The following is a 12,078-nucleotide window of genomic DNA, read 5'->3' on the forward strand; positions in this document are numbered from 1 at the left end:
TCTTAAAATATACCTGTTTATCCTAATTTGAAAGTAATGATAATCTGCTTGGTAAGTCATACCTATAATATTTTATAAGCAAGGGGGCAGGTACATGTTACTATGCTCGAGGACCCGGGTTCAAGCCCCTGGACCCCACCTGCAGTCAGGAAATAGTGGTCCTCTATACGTCTCTCTTTCTCCCTCTCTATCTTCCCTTTTCATCTCAATTTCTCTCTGTCCCTCTGAAATTAAAAAAAAAAAAGATTAAAAAAATATATAAACATGATGTTCAGATGTTTGATCTTGAATTTTAATCTTTCTAGATATGACCTTTCAATTTATTTTCACTTAGAGTTAATAAAAAAGTTCAGAAGACAAAATTGTTGTTAGGAGTATTATTGTAAAGGTTAGATTTATTTTATAAGGGAGGAGGGAAATAACTTGTAGGAAGTTATTTATGAAAAGTCATAGTTAAGTTAGCATGGTCAGAAATTAAAATGTTACAGAATATATTTTGGCTGTGGAGCATGATGGTTAGAATTCAGATTAAATTATACTTGGTATTTGGAAAATGTATTTAACATACTTTTTTTTTTTTTTTTGCTAGAGGTAAGACATGAAGGAAATACTTGAAAGCTTTGAGAACTGCTAAGGCATACATGCTCAAGACAGTAGATTTTGGGGCTGAAGAGATAGTTGACTGGTTAGACACATTGTACTGCTGACCTGGCACTCCATGGGAGGAAAAGTCTCAGATCATCAGAGAACTAGCCATTACATTTCTGATGTTTCTGTATGTGAATTACAAATGAATATTCATAAATATTTCATGACTACTTAGAGCTGAATATTTTTTCTTTCACTGGTTAAGTTATAATTCAGTTAGCATTTTAAAAATAAATTAAGGTAATGGAAAAGTAACAAGGGAAAAATGACAAAAATGCAGTTTTAATCAGTGAGTTAAAGGACTTACATTGTACTGAGAGCTGGTTTTAGAATAGTTGAGTGAAAAGAAATGCAAGTCATAATTGCTACATCACAATGGGATAGTCCCTGCAGTCCCATGTATTCTGAAACCACTAAAAAACAATGTAGAGCTCTTTGAAATCAGATGCTAAGTATAGCATAATGTGGTTTAGGATATGAAGAACTTAGAAAATAACATGATTGTGAATTGTGTCTAGTCAAATAGAAGGTGGCTCCGGAACCTAGGTGGAAGAGAGTCTTTGGATTTTTACGTAAGAAAAGTAAGAAAGGGCCATGAGTGGACTGAGATACCAGGGCCAGTAAGTTGCTCGTGAATGAGGCCCATTTTAGAATAAGTTTGCCTTTTCTTTTTAAATGTAACATTTCCTACTCCTATGTTAATACTCTTTTTACTTGTTCTTCTTTGACCTTTTTGGGTGATCATATAATCACTTACAATAACATAAATTACATATGTTTATAATATACAAATTTATATTTGTAATATCTAGTATAAATTAAGTGGTGACTAATGTTACTTATAATTAAATACTTTAGTATATACTGCTTGTATATGAAAAAGTTAAGATGAACATTTAAAGATTATTTATAGCAAAAGACAGTGTACTGTATTTACTTTGGCAGTTTTCTCTGTTTAATTCATTACAGTTCTCATTTTTATTTCATCTTTTCTTTAGGAGACAAGGATGGCAGCAAGGTGACTACAGTGGTGGCAACTCCTGGGCAAGGTCCAGACAGGCCACAAGAAGTCAGCTATACAGACACTAAAGTTATTGGAAATGGGTCGTTTGGCGTGGTGTATCAAGCCAAACTTTGTGATTCAGGAGAACTGGTTGCTATCAAGAAAGTATTGCAGGACAAGAGATTTAAGGTAAGACCTTTGGTTACTCATGCTGCTGCCACTGATAGATGTAAATTTTTATTTTATTTTATTTTTTACTTCAAATACTATTTCCTGTGAAGATTCCTGTTCTGTTTAAGTATAGTAGCAACTTTTTTTATAATGTGTATTTTTTAAAGATAAAATTTACAGAAGTTGCAGTATTTTTGAACTACAGTGAGTGATTTAAGAATTTAAATGCTGGGGACAGGCGGCAGTGCAGTGGTTTAAGTGCACGTGCTATAAAGCGCGAGGACCCTGCCGTAAGGATCCGGGTTCAAGCCCCCAGCTCCCCACCTGCAGGGGAGGGGGTCACTTCACAAGCGGTGAAGCAGGTCTTCAGGTATCTATCTTTTTCTCCTCCTCTCTGCCTTCCCCTCCTCTCTCAATTTATTTCTTTGTCCTATCCATCAACAATAACAACCACAACAAGGGCAACAAAATAGGAAAAATGGCCTCCAGGAGCAGTGGATTCATAGTGCAGGCACTGAGCCCCAGCAATAACCTGGAGACAAAAATAAATAAATAATTAAATGCCATGAAAAATAGATTAAAATTTCTTAATTTACACATAAAAATAGTCACCTCTTTACCCTGGATCCCTTCTACTGCCTTTAGCTTATACTCATTTGACATAATTTACTATGATTTCTTGAAAATTTTCCTTTGAATCTATCATATCACATTATTAGTACTAAACCGTCAATTCCTTTAACCCATCTGGCATTCTTTACTATTTTTCTTTGTCTGTAGAAATCAACAACTACCATCTCTTTAGGGGTCCCTATACATAAATATTCAGAGGCAGATCCTTCCTTTCTCCCTGCCTCCCTCCCTCCCTTCCTTCCTTCCTTCCTTCCTTCCTTCCTTCCTTCCTCTCCAGTGTGATTGGTGGGGTTTAGTACCAGGACTACGAATCCACTGCTTCTGGTGGCCATTTTTTTTTCTTTATAGGATAGGACAGGGAGAGAGAGGAGGGGAAGATAGAGAGGGGGATAGAAAGATAGATGCCTACAGATCTGCTTCACTGCCTTTGAAGTGAGCCCCCTGCAGGTGGGGAGCTGGGGACTGAACCAGGGATCCTTGAGTTGGGTCCTTGAACTTGCTCAACCTAGTGTACCTATTACCCCTTCTCACTCAAATCCTTTCAACTTGCCAACACTAGAGTAATTCCGTAGTTCAGTTTGGTTATGCACAAATTTTCTATCATTTCTCATAGTCTAGAAAATATAATCTGCCTAGTTCAGTTAGACACTCAGTCATGTTCATTGTATCTCCAAATGCTTAATTTTCTAAGCTATCTTGAAAATATACTGGTTTTTATGACTGTTCTGCTTTTAATCAGCTTGCCTTCTTTCTGTCCTTTCCAATCTTCTGCTACCTATTAATAAATCTTATGTATGTATAAAGACCCATGTAGCGGTCTCATTTAATGTAATTTCCCAGGTGATTACAGCTCACTTCGTGGATCTTTCTAAAGCAGTTTTTTTTTTTTTTTTTTTTTTTTTGCCTCCAGGGTTATTGCTGGTGCTTGGTAACTGTACCACAAATCCACTGCTCCTGGAGGCCATTTTTTCCTCGTTTGTTGCCCTTGTTGTTTCATCATTGTTGTGGTTATTATTATTGTTGTTGCTGTCATTTTTGTTGGATAGGACAGAGAGAAATTGAGAGAGGGGGAAAGAAAGACAGACACCTGCAGACCTGCTTCACTGCCTGTGAAGCGACTCCCTTACAGATGGGGAGCTGGGGGCTCGAACCAAGATCTTTATGCCAGTCTTGTGCTTCTCGCCACTTGCTCTTAACCCACTGCGCTACTGTCCGACTCCCAGCAGAAATTTTTAATAATTATTGTACATACTTACTACTTGTTGATTTTAACCACATCAGAGAAAGAAGAACAATCTGAGTAAGAAAGCATGTAGGTTTTTTTTTTTTAAATACTCAAGTTCATTCTCCTAAAGGTTATGCAGATTGTTTTCTTGCTTTTTTCCATCTTCAGTTGTCTTCCTTTATATTCATATGATAATTTATCTAGTTATTGATTTATTCATCTAATTCACATGAATGCCTACTGTTAGAAATGAGAATGCATTCTACTGGGGATTGAGTTAAATCCCTGGCTTTGAGTTAGAGCATAGCCCTTCTACTCATTAGCTGTGTGTCCTTGGACAACTTACTTCACTGTACTTTAGTTTTTCAGTAGGAAATTGGGGGAAATAATTATATCTATGTTAGTATTCAAATTAAATAGTTCAATTTTGGGGAAAAACTATATCTACCACATTGGAAACTCTTAATAAGTATTACTAGCCAGGTTTGTCTAGAAAAACAGAGCAAAGAAAATAGGTTAAAACAAAAAAAACAAAAAACAAAAAAAAAAAACACCATGTGATCATGGAGAAGTAGAGAAATCTTAGGTCCTACAGTGGGCAAGCTGGGAGCCAGGAAAGCTGATAGAGTATTTTTAGTCTCAGTTCAAAGGAACTTGGCTTTAAAAAAAAAAAAAAAAAAAAAAAAAAACCTCAAGAGAAGATCTGTTTTTTGTTTTAGGCCTTTAATAATTAGATGAGACCCTCCCACATTAGAGAGGGCAGTCAGCTTTATTCAGCTGCTGTTCAGATGTTAACCTTTTTTGTAATGCTACATCTCATTTTATAGGCGTGTTCAGAATGATGCTTGACCAAATATCTAGGTAGACTGGGAGATAGACAAGTTGGCACAAAAAATTCTTCACCAATCTGATATTTTCATTACTGTGTCAAGTATGGGTAAGACAAGAATGGTTTCATAAGGAATTTTGGTCCATAATCCCAGAGGGGTAAATGTTAGGGGAAGATGACCAACTCCAGTTGGACTCTCAACTCCAGTTCCATCAGGACCAGGAGAGAGAAGAGGGAACAAAACAAAACAAAACAAAACAAAAGATATTTATACTTGATATAGCTATACGCACACGTACTCAATAAATAGAGGGACAGTGAGCCTTCACAAGAAATTAAGCAGATAAACCTCAGAAGATATTCAGTAGAACCTCATTGTGAAATCTACACCAGGTGTCTGCCACTCCCTATCTGGTTTTCTCTCACTAGTAATGGTGTGATGAAATTTCTTATTTATTTATTTTTTTAAAGATTTTTTTATTGTTGTTATTGATGTGTTCATTGTTGGATAGGACAGAGAGAAATGGAGAGAGGAGGGTAAGACAGAGAGGGGGAGAGAAAGATAGACACCTGCAGACCTGCTTCACTGCCTATGAAGCGACTCCCTTGCAGGTGGGGAGCTAGGGCCTCGAACCTGAAATTTATTTCTTTTTTATTTTATTTTTTTTTATTTAAGAAAGGATAAATTAACAAAACCATAGGGTAGGAGGGGTACAACTCCACACAATTCCCACCACCCAATCTCCATATCCCACCCCCTCCCCTGATAGTTTTCCCACTCTCTATCCCTCTGGGAGCATGGACCCAGGGTTATTGTGAGTTGTAGAAGGTGGAAGGTGTGGCTTCTGTAATTATTTCTTAACCCTGAGATGTGAATGAAATTCTGCTCCCAGCATCCAGAAAGGTCCAGCCCAGTGTTTGAATACAGCACCATTCAGCCTGAGTGTGAGTGCTCAATTAAAGGGGGGGATGGGTAAAATAAGGCTTCACTGCCCTTTGTGGGCAGATAATGCTCAAGTCCACCAATAACCATAGGGTCGCCACTGCTGGAATGAGCAGATATCTGTGATTCAGCTGGCATGGCCCTTTTGGGTAGCTCTCTGTTTTTTTTTTTGGCTGGGCCAATGACTTGGGAGCTTCCCTACCAACTAACTCTCACTATTTGGAGTTTCTCTTAGTGCTTCATCTGTCTTGACACCCCTACCCCCCACCCTTCAGAGCAGTGTTCAGCTCTGGCTTACAGTTGTGCTGGGGATTACCTTGAAGCCTCTGGCATTGAAGTTTTTTTTCATAACCACTATGCTATTTTCCTGTCCCTGCTTCACCTTTTTTTTTTTCTTCTATCCCATTTTACCTCATTACATCAATCAATCTTTAGGCTCACACTAACCAACTCTTCTACCTTTTTGATACTAATTAACTGTATGATGTCTCTAGGGAAAAAAATATTGCCTTATTGGAATTTCTACTTTAATAATGCAAATGTCTTATTGGAGTTGAGTTTAATTAGGTTTTTAGTCTCCAGAATTTGGTTATTATGACACTAAAACTAGTTCTTGCTTGCTTCTTTCTGTATTGCAACCAGTGTCCTTGTGACTCTGAGCAACTTTTCTTCCTAGATTTAAGTTTTTTATTTTAGTAGCAGAGATATTTTTACAGAATAATTCTGACATGGAAGTTGAACTTATTCAGTAAATAGAGAATGATTGTTCTGATTGACCTGTTGAGAGAGTGGAGCTCTCTTTATTTTGGTCTTCTGGTTGTCAATGAACAGAGTTGTTTGTTGAGGGAAATAATTCGCAAACATTAAGCCAAATCATGTCTAGCCTTTTCTTTCAAGCTCTCTAATATCTCAGGTTTCTTTTCCATGTCATGATTCTGCTAATAGCACACAGTACATAACTGTGTTTCTTATAGTTGATAATGTTGACCTGTGTCCCTATTGTTTGTTAATAATGTTGACCACACCAGTAGGTATTTTTAGCGAATAGGTTAGACTGACTTAAAAAACTTGTTTCGGACTGTTTGGGATCCTTTCTTGGATTGTGGAGACTAGAGAGCATCAGTCCTTTGCTTAGGCACTCTTACTTAGATTCCTTACAGTTTGGCTTCTGGGAATTACTTTGGCTATATCAATTACATACATTTTCTTGTGAATTATACTGGAAACTGAAGTGGAGAGAAAGCTGATAGTGCCTCATGAGGCATTATTTCTTTGGTCAGTATGAATCTAGCAAGTAGAATTTGACTCTAAGGCCAGTGGTCTTTAGTGACCAATTCACAGTTTACTAGCTTCCTGATATGACCTAGGGCTGTAGCTTTGCCATGTTAAATAACAAAAATCTAATGGAGTGATTTTAAAGATCTAATTGACTTTTTTTTCTGTTTATAGTGAATTTTTATTTTACTTATAATGAATTTTTAATTGTTATAATATTGGCTTACAACACTGAACAAGTTTAAGAACTATAGCTTTACACCTGATCTACAGTGTGTGTGATATCACAAGTCAGTACTGTATATCACTATATAATTTCCCCTCTTATCTTTCATGTAACCTTTTCTCTTCTGGTAACCACCATTATAAGTCAGAATATAAGTTTTTGTTGTTGTTGATGCTAGTATGTTAACTTTGTATATATTTCTTTTTTTAAAAAAATTGTATTACCTTTACTTATTGGATAGAGACAGCCAGAAATCGAGAAGAAGTGGGGTATAGAGAGGGAAAGAGACAGAGAGACACCTGTAGCTCTGCTTCACCACTTGTGAAGCTTTCCCCCTGCAGGTGGGGATCAGGGGCTTGAACCTGGGTCCTAGCACACCCAGCCCCACTTTGTTTATATTTCACATGTGAGTGAAATCATACTGATTATCTCTTTTCCTTTCTGCTTTCACTGTTGATAATCCCCCCATGGTCTATCCACATGCCACAGTCAGTTTTTAAACTTTTGAAGTCTCAAAAAACTTTACACAGTGACTGTACCAATTTACTGGTGAGAACACCAGTGACATAGGTTGTTTTTTTCACATCCTTTCCATTACTTGTTTATTGTCTTTTTGAGATCCAATTGGCTTTGTCAAATAATTCATGAGCAGCACCCAGTCTAAGAAGTGGAAATACACTGCAGAAATATTATTCATAACAGAAATTAAAAAAAAATTATTTTGGTACTCAAAGCGTGGGACAAGGTTATTAGCAAAGTTAAAGAAGAATTAATTCAGGCACTCCTCCTCCCTTCCACTAGAACATGCAAAGGAGAGAATTATTCACATTACCTCACTGGTGCTGACCAAGAAACACCTGGTGGATTAAATCCAGTTTTGGGAGAGGCAGAAAATAACAGTTTGGTTAGGTATTAAGTCTTGCTGCAATATAACCCAGATCTTGAAGTCAGAACACTTAAGATTACTTTTTCTTTTTTTCTTAAAGTTTTTAAAAATTATCTTTATTTATTTATTGGATAGAGACTGCCAGAAATCAAGAGCGAAGGGGTTGTAGAGCGGGAGAGAGACATAGGGACACCTGCAACACTGCTTCATCACTTGTGAAGCTTTCTCCCTGCAGGTGGGGACCAGGGACTCGAACCTGGGTTCTTGCATATTGTGACATGTGCGATCAACCGGATGCACTACCACCCAACCACAGATTACTTTTTCTTTCTTTCTTTTTTAATGTTTTGTTTATTTTAATAAGAGAGAGAGAAATGAGAGAGAGAGAAAGAGAGAAACAGAGAGAAAGAGAGACTGAGACCAGAATACTGTTTAGCTCTGGCTTATAGTTGTGCTGGGGATTGAATCTGGGACCTAGGAACCTCAGGCAGTTTTTTGCATAACCATTAGGCCACCCCCTCCACCTCCCAAGATTACTTTCTTAGCTAGTTTCAGGTATTCAGTGAAATACTATTAATAATAGCCAGAATAAAGTATATTAGTCCCGAGAACTTCACCTTATGATGAATGGTTTGTATTTTCTGCTTAGCATTTCTCCATTTTCCTTCACTTCCATCCATTTATAACCAGCTTTATCCATTTTTCTCTTAAAAATTAAAAGTTTTCTCTGTGGAGAGCAGTCTGGAGAACTCTCAGAAGGCTAGAAATGGACCTACCCTGTGATCCTGCAATTCCTTTCCCGGGGATATATCCTAGGGAACCCAACAACAACAAAAAAAAAAATTAAAAGTTTTACTATTTTTTCTCAGATACACATTTCACATATAAGTGAACTTATTCCTTGTTTTTGCCTTGAGATGCAAACAAACAACAAAAAAATCCTTTTTTTTTTTTCTGATATAGAGAAATTGAGAAGGGAGGAGGAAATAGGGAAGGGGAGGGGGAGAGAGAGACACTTGCAGCTTTGCTTCACATCTACTGCTGGGGACTGGGAGTTTAAATTATAATGTGTGTACTCAGCCAGGTGAGCTACCACCCAGGCTCAGAGGTGCAAAATTCTTAAAGTTTGTACAGTACCTTTTGTTTCCTATGTCATGTGCTGATATATATATATATATATATATATCTCCAAACAAGCTTTTATTATGTCAAATGTGGTTGAATGGCAAGAACATTACACTAAGTCAGTCATTAAAGATCAAATACATCGCTGAAGCTCCCCATATATTTCTTTTAAGATTTTGGTAGTTTTAGGGTGTTATGTTTAGAACTTCCATTTTATTTGATTTTTTGTGTATAGTACAGGGTAAGGGCTTGAATTCAAGCACTAGTCAAGCAATTCGTCTTTCTCCACTGTGTAGTTTGATTACCTTTGTCAGAGTTTGTATAAATTTTAGGTTGTTCTATTACTGCAGGGAAAACAAAGCATTAAGATTTTGATAGGTATTGCACTTGAATCTATAGATTGATTTGGTAGCATTTTAATAACATGTTATGATACTGTCTCAGCATACACACCTGAGATGTTTTTCTATTTAATTCTATTTCATTTTACTTCCTTTAACAATATTTTATAATTTTTCAGTGTACAAGTCTTGTACAAGTTCACTTCCTTGGTTAGGTGCACCCCCAGCCCCGCAGTTACACACATCTCAAGTATTTCTTTTTTCCTCTTCTTTTTCCTCCTTCCTCTTCGTCATTTTTTCAGTACATGCTAAATAAGTTACTTTCTTTTTATTTGGTGATTATTAGTGTAGTAGTTGATTTCTGAATCAACTTTTTGTATTCTGAAGCTTTGCTGAACTAATTTCTTATTTCTGACTTCTGGTTTTAAATATTTAGGTTTTTCCTCATATAAGATTATCTTACGTTGAACAGAGATACTTTTTTTTTTTTGTTCTTTTCCAACTTTGGTTGCATTTTATTTTACTATTTTTTTAAAATCATATAATTGCTCTGCTTAAATTTTCAAGTACTCTGTTGAATAGTAGTGGTGAGAGTATAGGTATATTTTGCTTTATACCTGATCTTAGAAGTAAACACTTTAATGGTTTCACCATTGAGTTGTTTTTTTGAACAATTTTTTAATTTAATTTATTTTATTTATTTATTCCCTTTTGTTGCCCTTGTTGTTTTATTGTTGTAGTTATTATTGTTGTTGTCATTGTTGGATAGACAGAGAGAAATGGAGAGAGGAGGGGAAGACAGAGAGGAGAGAAAGATAGACACCTGCAGACATGCTTCACCGCCTGTGAAGTGACTCCCCTGCACGTGGGGATCCGGGGTTCGAACCGGGATCCTTATGCTGGTCCTTGTGCTTTGCGCCACCTGCGCTTAACCCCCTGCGCTACAGCCCGACTCCCCACCATTGAGTTTTAAAACTTACTTTGTTGGGGGCTGGGCAGTAACACACTGGGTTGAGCACAAGAAGTACTTATGAGTCACAAGGACCCGCTCAAGCATCCCGCCGGGGTCCTGCTTCAAGCCCCTGGCTCAAGTCCCCGGCTCCCCACCTGCAGGGGCTTGCTTCCTAAGCAGTAAAGCAGGTCTGCAGGTGTCTATCTTTCTCTCCCTTCTCTCCCCTTCACTCTCTTCCCCATCTCTCTCAATTTTTTTCTGTCCTGTCCAGTAACAACAACAATGGAGAAATGGCCGCCAGGAGCAGTGGCTTCATAGTGATACATAATTTTTCTAGCGTGCTGTTGAATTTGATCAGCTAGTATTTTTCTTTCTTAAAAAATTATTAATATGAGAGATTTCACTGAGCATACTTGTCTCTGTCATATTTGTTGGCAGTGATTGGGCTAGGCTTCATGCATGCACATCTCTCTACTCATTGAGCCACTTTCTTGTTCACACCCTTTTTTTCTTTTTTTTTTTTATAATTATTTTTTTATTTACGAAAGGATAAATTAACAAAACCATAGGGTAGGAGGGGCACAACTCCACACTATTCCCACCACCCAATCTCCATATCCCATCCCCTCCCCTGATAGCTTTCTCATTCTCTATCCCTCTGGGAGCATGGACCCAGGGTCATTGTGGGTTGCAGAGTGTGGAAGGTCTGGCTTCTGTAATCGCTTACCCGTTGAACATGGACGTTGACTGGTCGGTCAATACTCCCAGTCTGCCTCTCTCTTTCCCTAGTAGGGTGGGTCTCTGGGGAAGCGGAGCTCCAGGACACATTGGTGGGGTCTTCAATCCAGGGAAGCCTGGCCGGCATCCTGATGGCATCTGGAACCTGGTGGCTGAAAAGAGAGTTAACATACAAAGCCAAACAAATTTGTTGAGCAGTCATGGACCCAAAGGTTGGAATAGTGGAGAGGAAGTGTTAGGGGGGTACTCACTGCAAACTCTAGTGTACTTTTGCTTTCAGGTATATATTTTGCACTAGTTTATGGATACATGTGAACACATGCTCTCTCTCACAGAACCTGATCTATATCTAGGTTTTGGGACTTTGTTAGAAAGTGAACCACCTGGGATGGAATTAGGGAATACTATGAAAGGAAAGGTCTCACCCGACTAATGCAGCTGAAGGGTTGTCATTCCACGTGTGAAGTCTCTGGACACAGTCTGAGGTGAAGCATGTTGAGGTGGTTGATTAGGTTGCGATCGGCTGATGCAATGTTATTTAATATGGATTGGGAGACGCATACGGGAAAGTGGGCCGTATCCTAAGGTTCCAGGACTGGGGAAAATATAGGCTCTATAGTGGAAATGTGAGGTTCCTGCTGTCTTAGGGTTCAAAAAGACAATGGATAGTTAATGTTATCATCACATTATTTGGTAATTGGGTTAACTTTGAAAAGTCCTTTTGTTAGGGTTTGCTGTATAGTACCCAGTATCGTGTATGTAGCTGTGCCATTGGTTGCTTCTGATCTACTTGGTCTAGGCTTTTGAGAGAGTCCGCATATCAAATACACAGCCTATATATTAGATTCAGTTTGTGTTTTGAAAAACTTCGAGACATACAATTAATTTTCCCCCTCATATTAATTAACTAGTGATTTATATGACTACACTTTACTAGGAGTGTACAGAAACACCATTCCCACCACCAAAAGACTGTGACCCATCCCATCCCACCCCCCCTCACCCCCCACCCCCACTGGCCCAGGAAGCTGCATGTCTACCCCTCACCACAGGGTTTTTACTTTGGTGCCCTACTTTCAATTT

At 38.0% G+C, this 12,078-nt stretch overlaps 1 protein-coding gene across 3 annotated transcripts in view; it reads left to right on the forward strand.

The window, feature by feature from the left end:
• Positions 1-12,078, forward strand: part of GSK3B (glycogen synthase kinase 3 beta) — a 191,098-nt gene that overhangs the window by 62,552 nt on the left and 116,468 nt on the right. For all 3 annotated transcript variants that reach the window (XM_016192127.2, XM_007532100.3, XM_007532101.3), the window contains exon 2: positions 1,647-1,840. In XM_016192127.2, coding sequence (XP_016047613.1) covers positions 1,647-1,840 — 194 coding nt within the window. The remainder of the gene's footprint in view (positions 1-1,646; positions 1,841-12,078) is intronic.

The sequence above is a fragment of the Erinaceus europaeus genome, chromosome 9 (genome assembly GCF_950295315.1).
Source record: "Erinaceus europaeus chromosome 9, mEriEur2.1, whole genome shotgun sequence".
NCBI classification, from domain to species: domain Eukaryota; kingdom Metazoa; phylum Chordata; class Mammalia; order Eulipotyphla; family Erinaceidae; genus Erinaceus; species Erinaceus europaeus.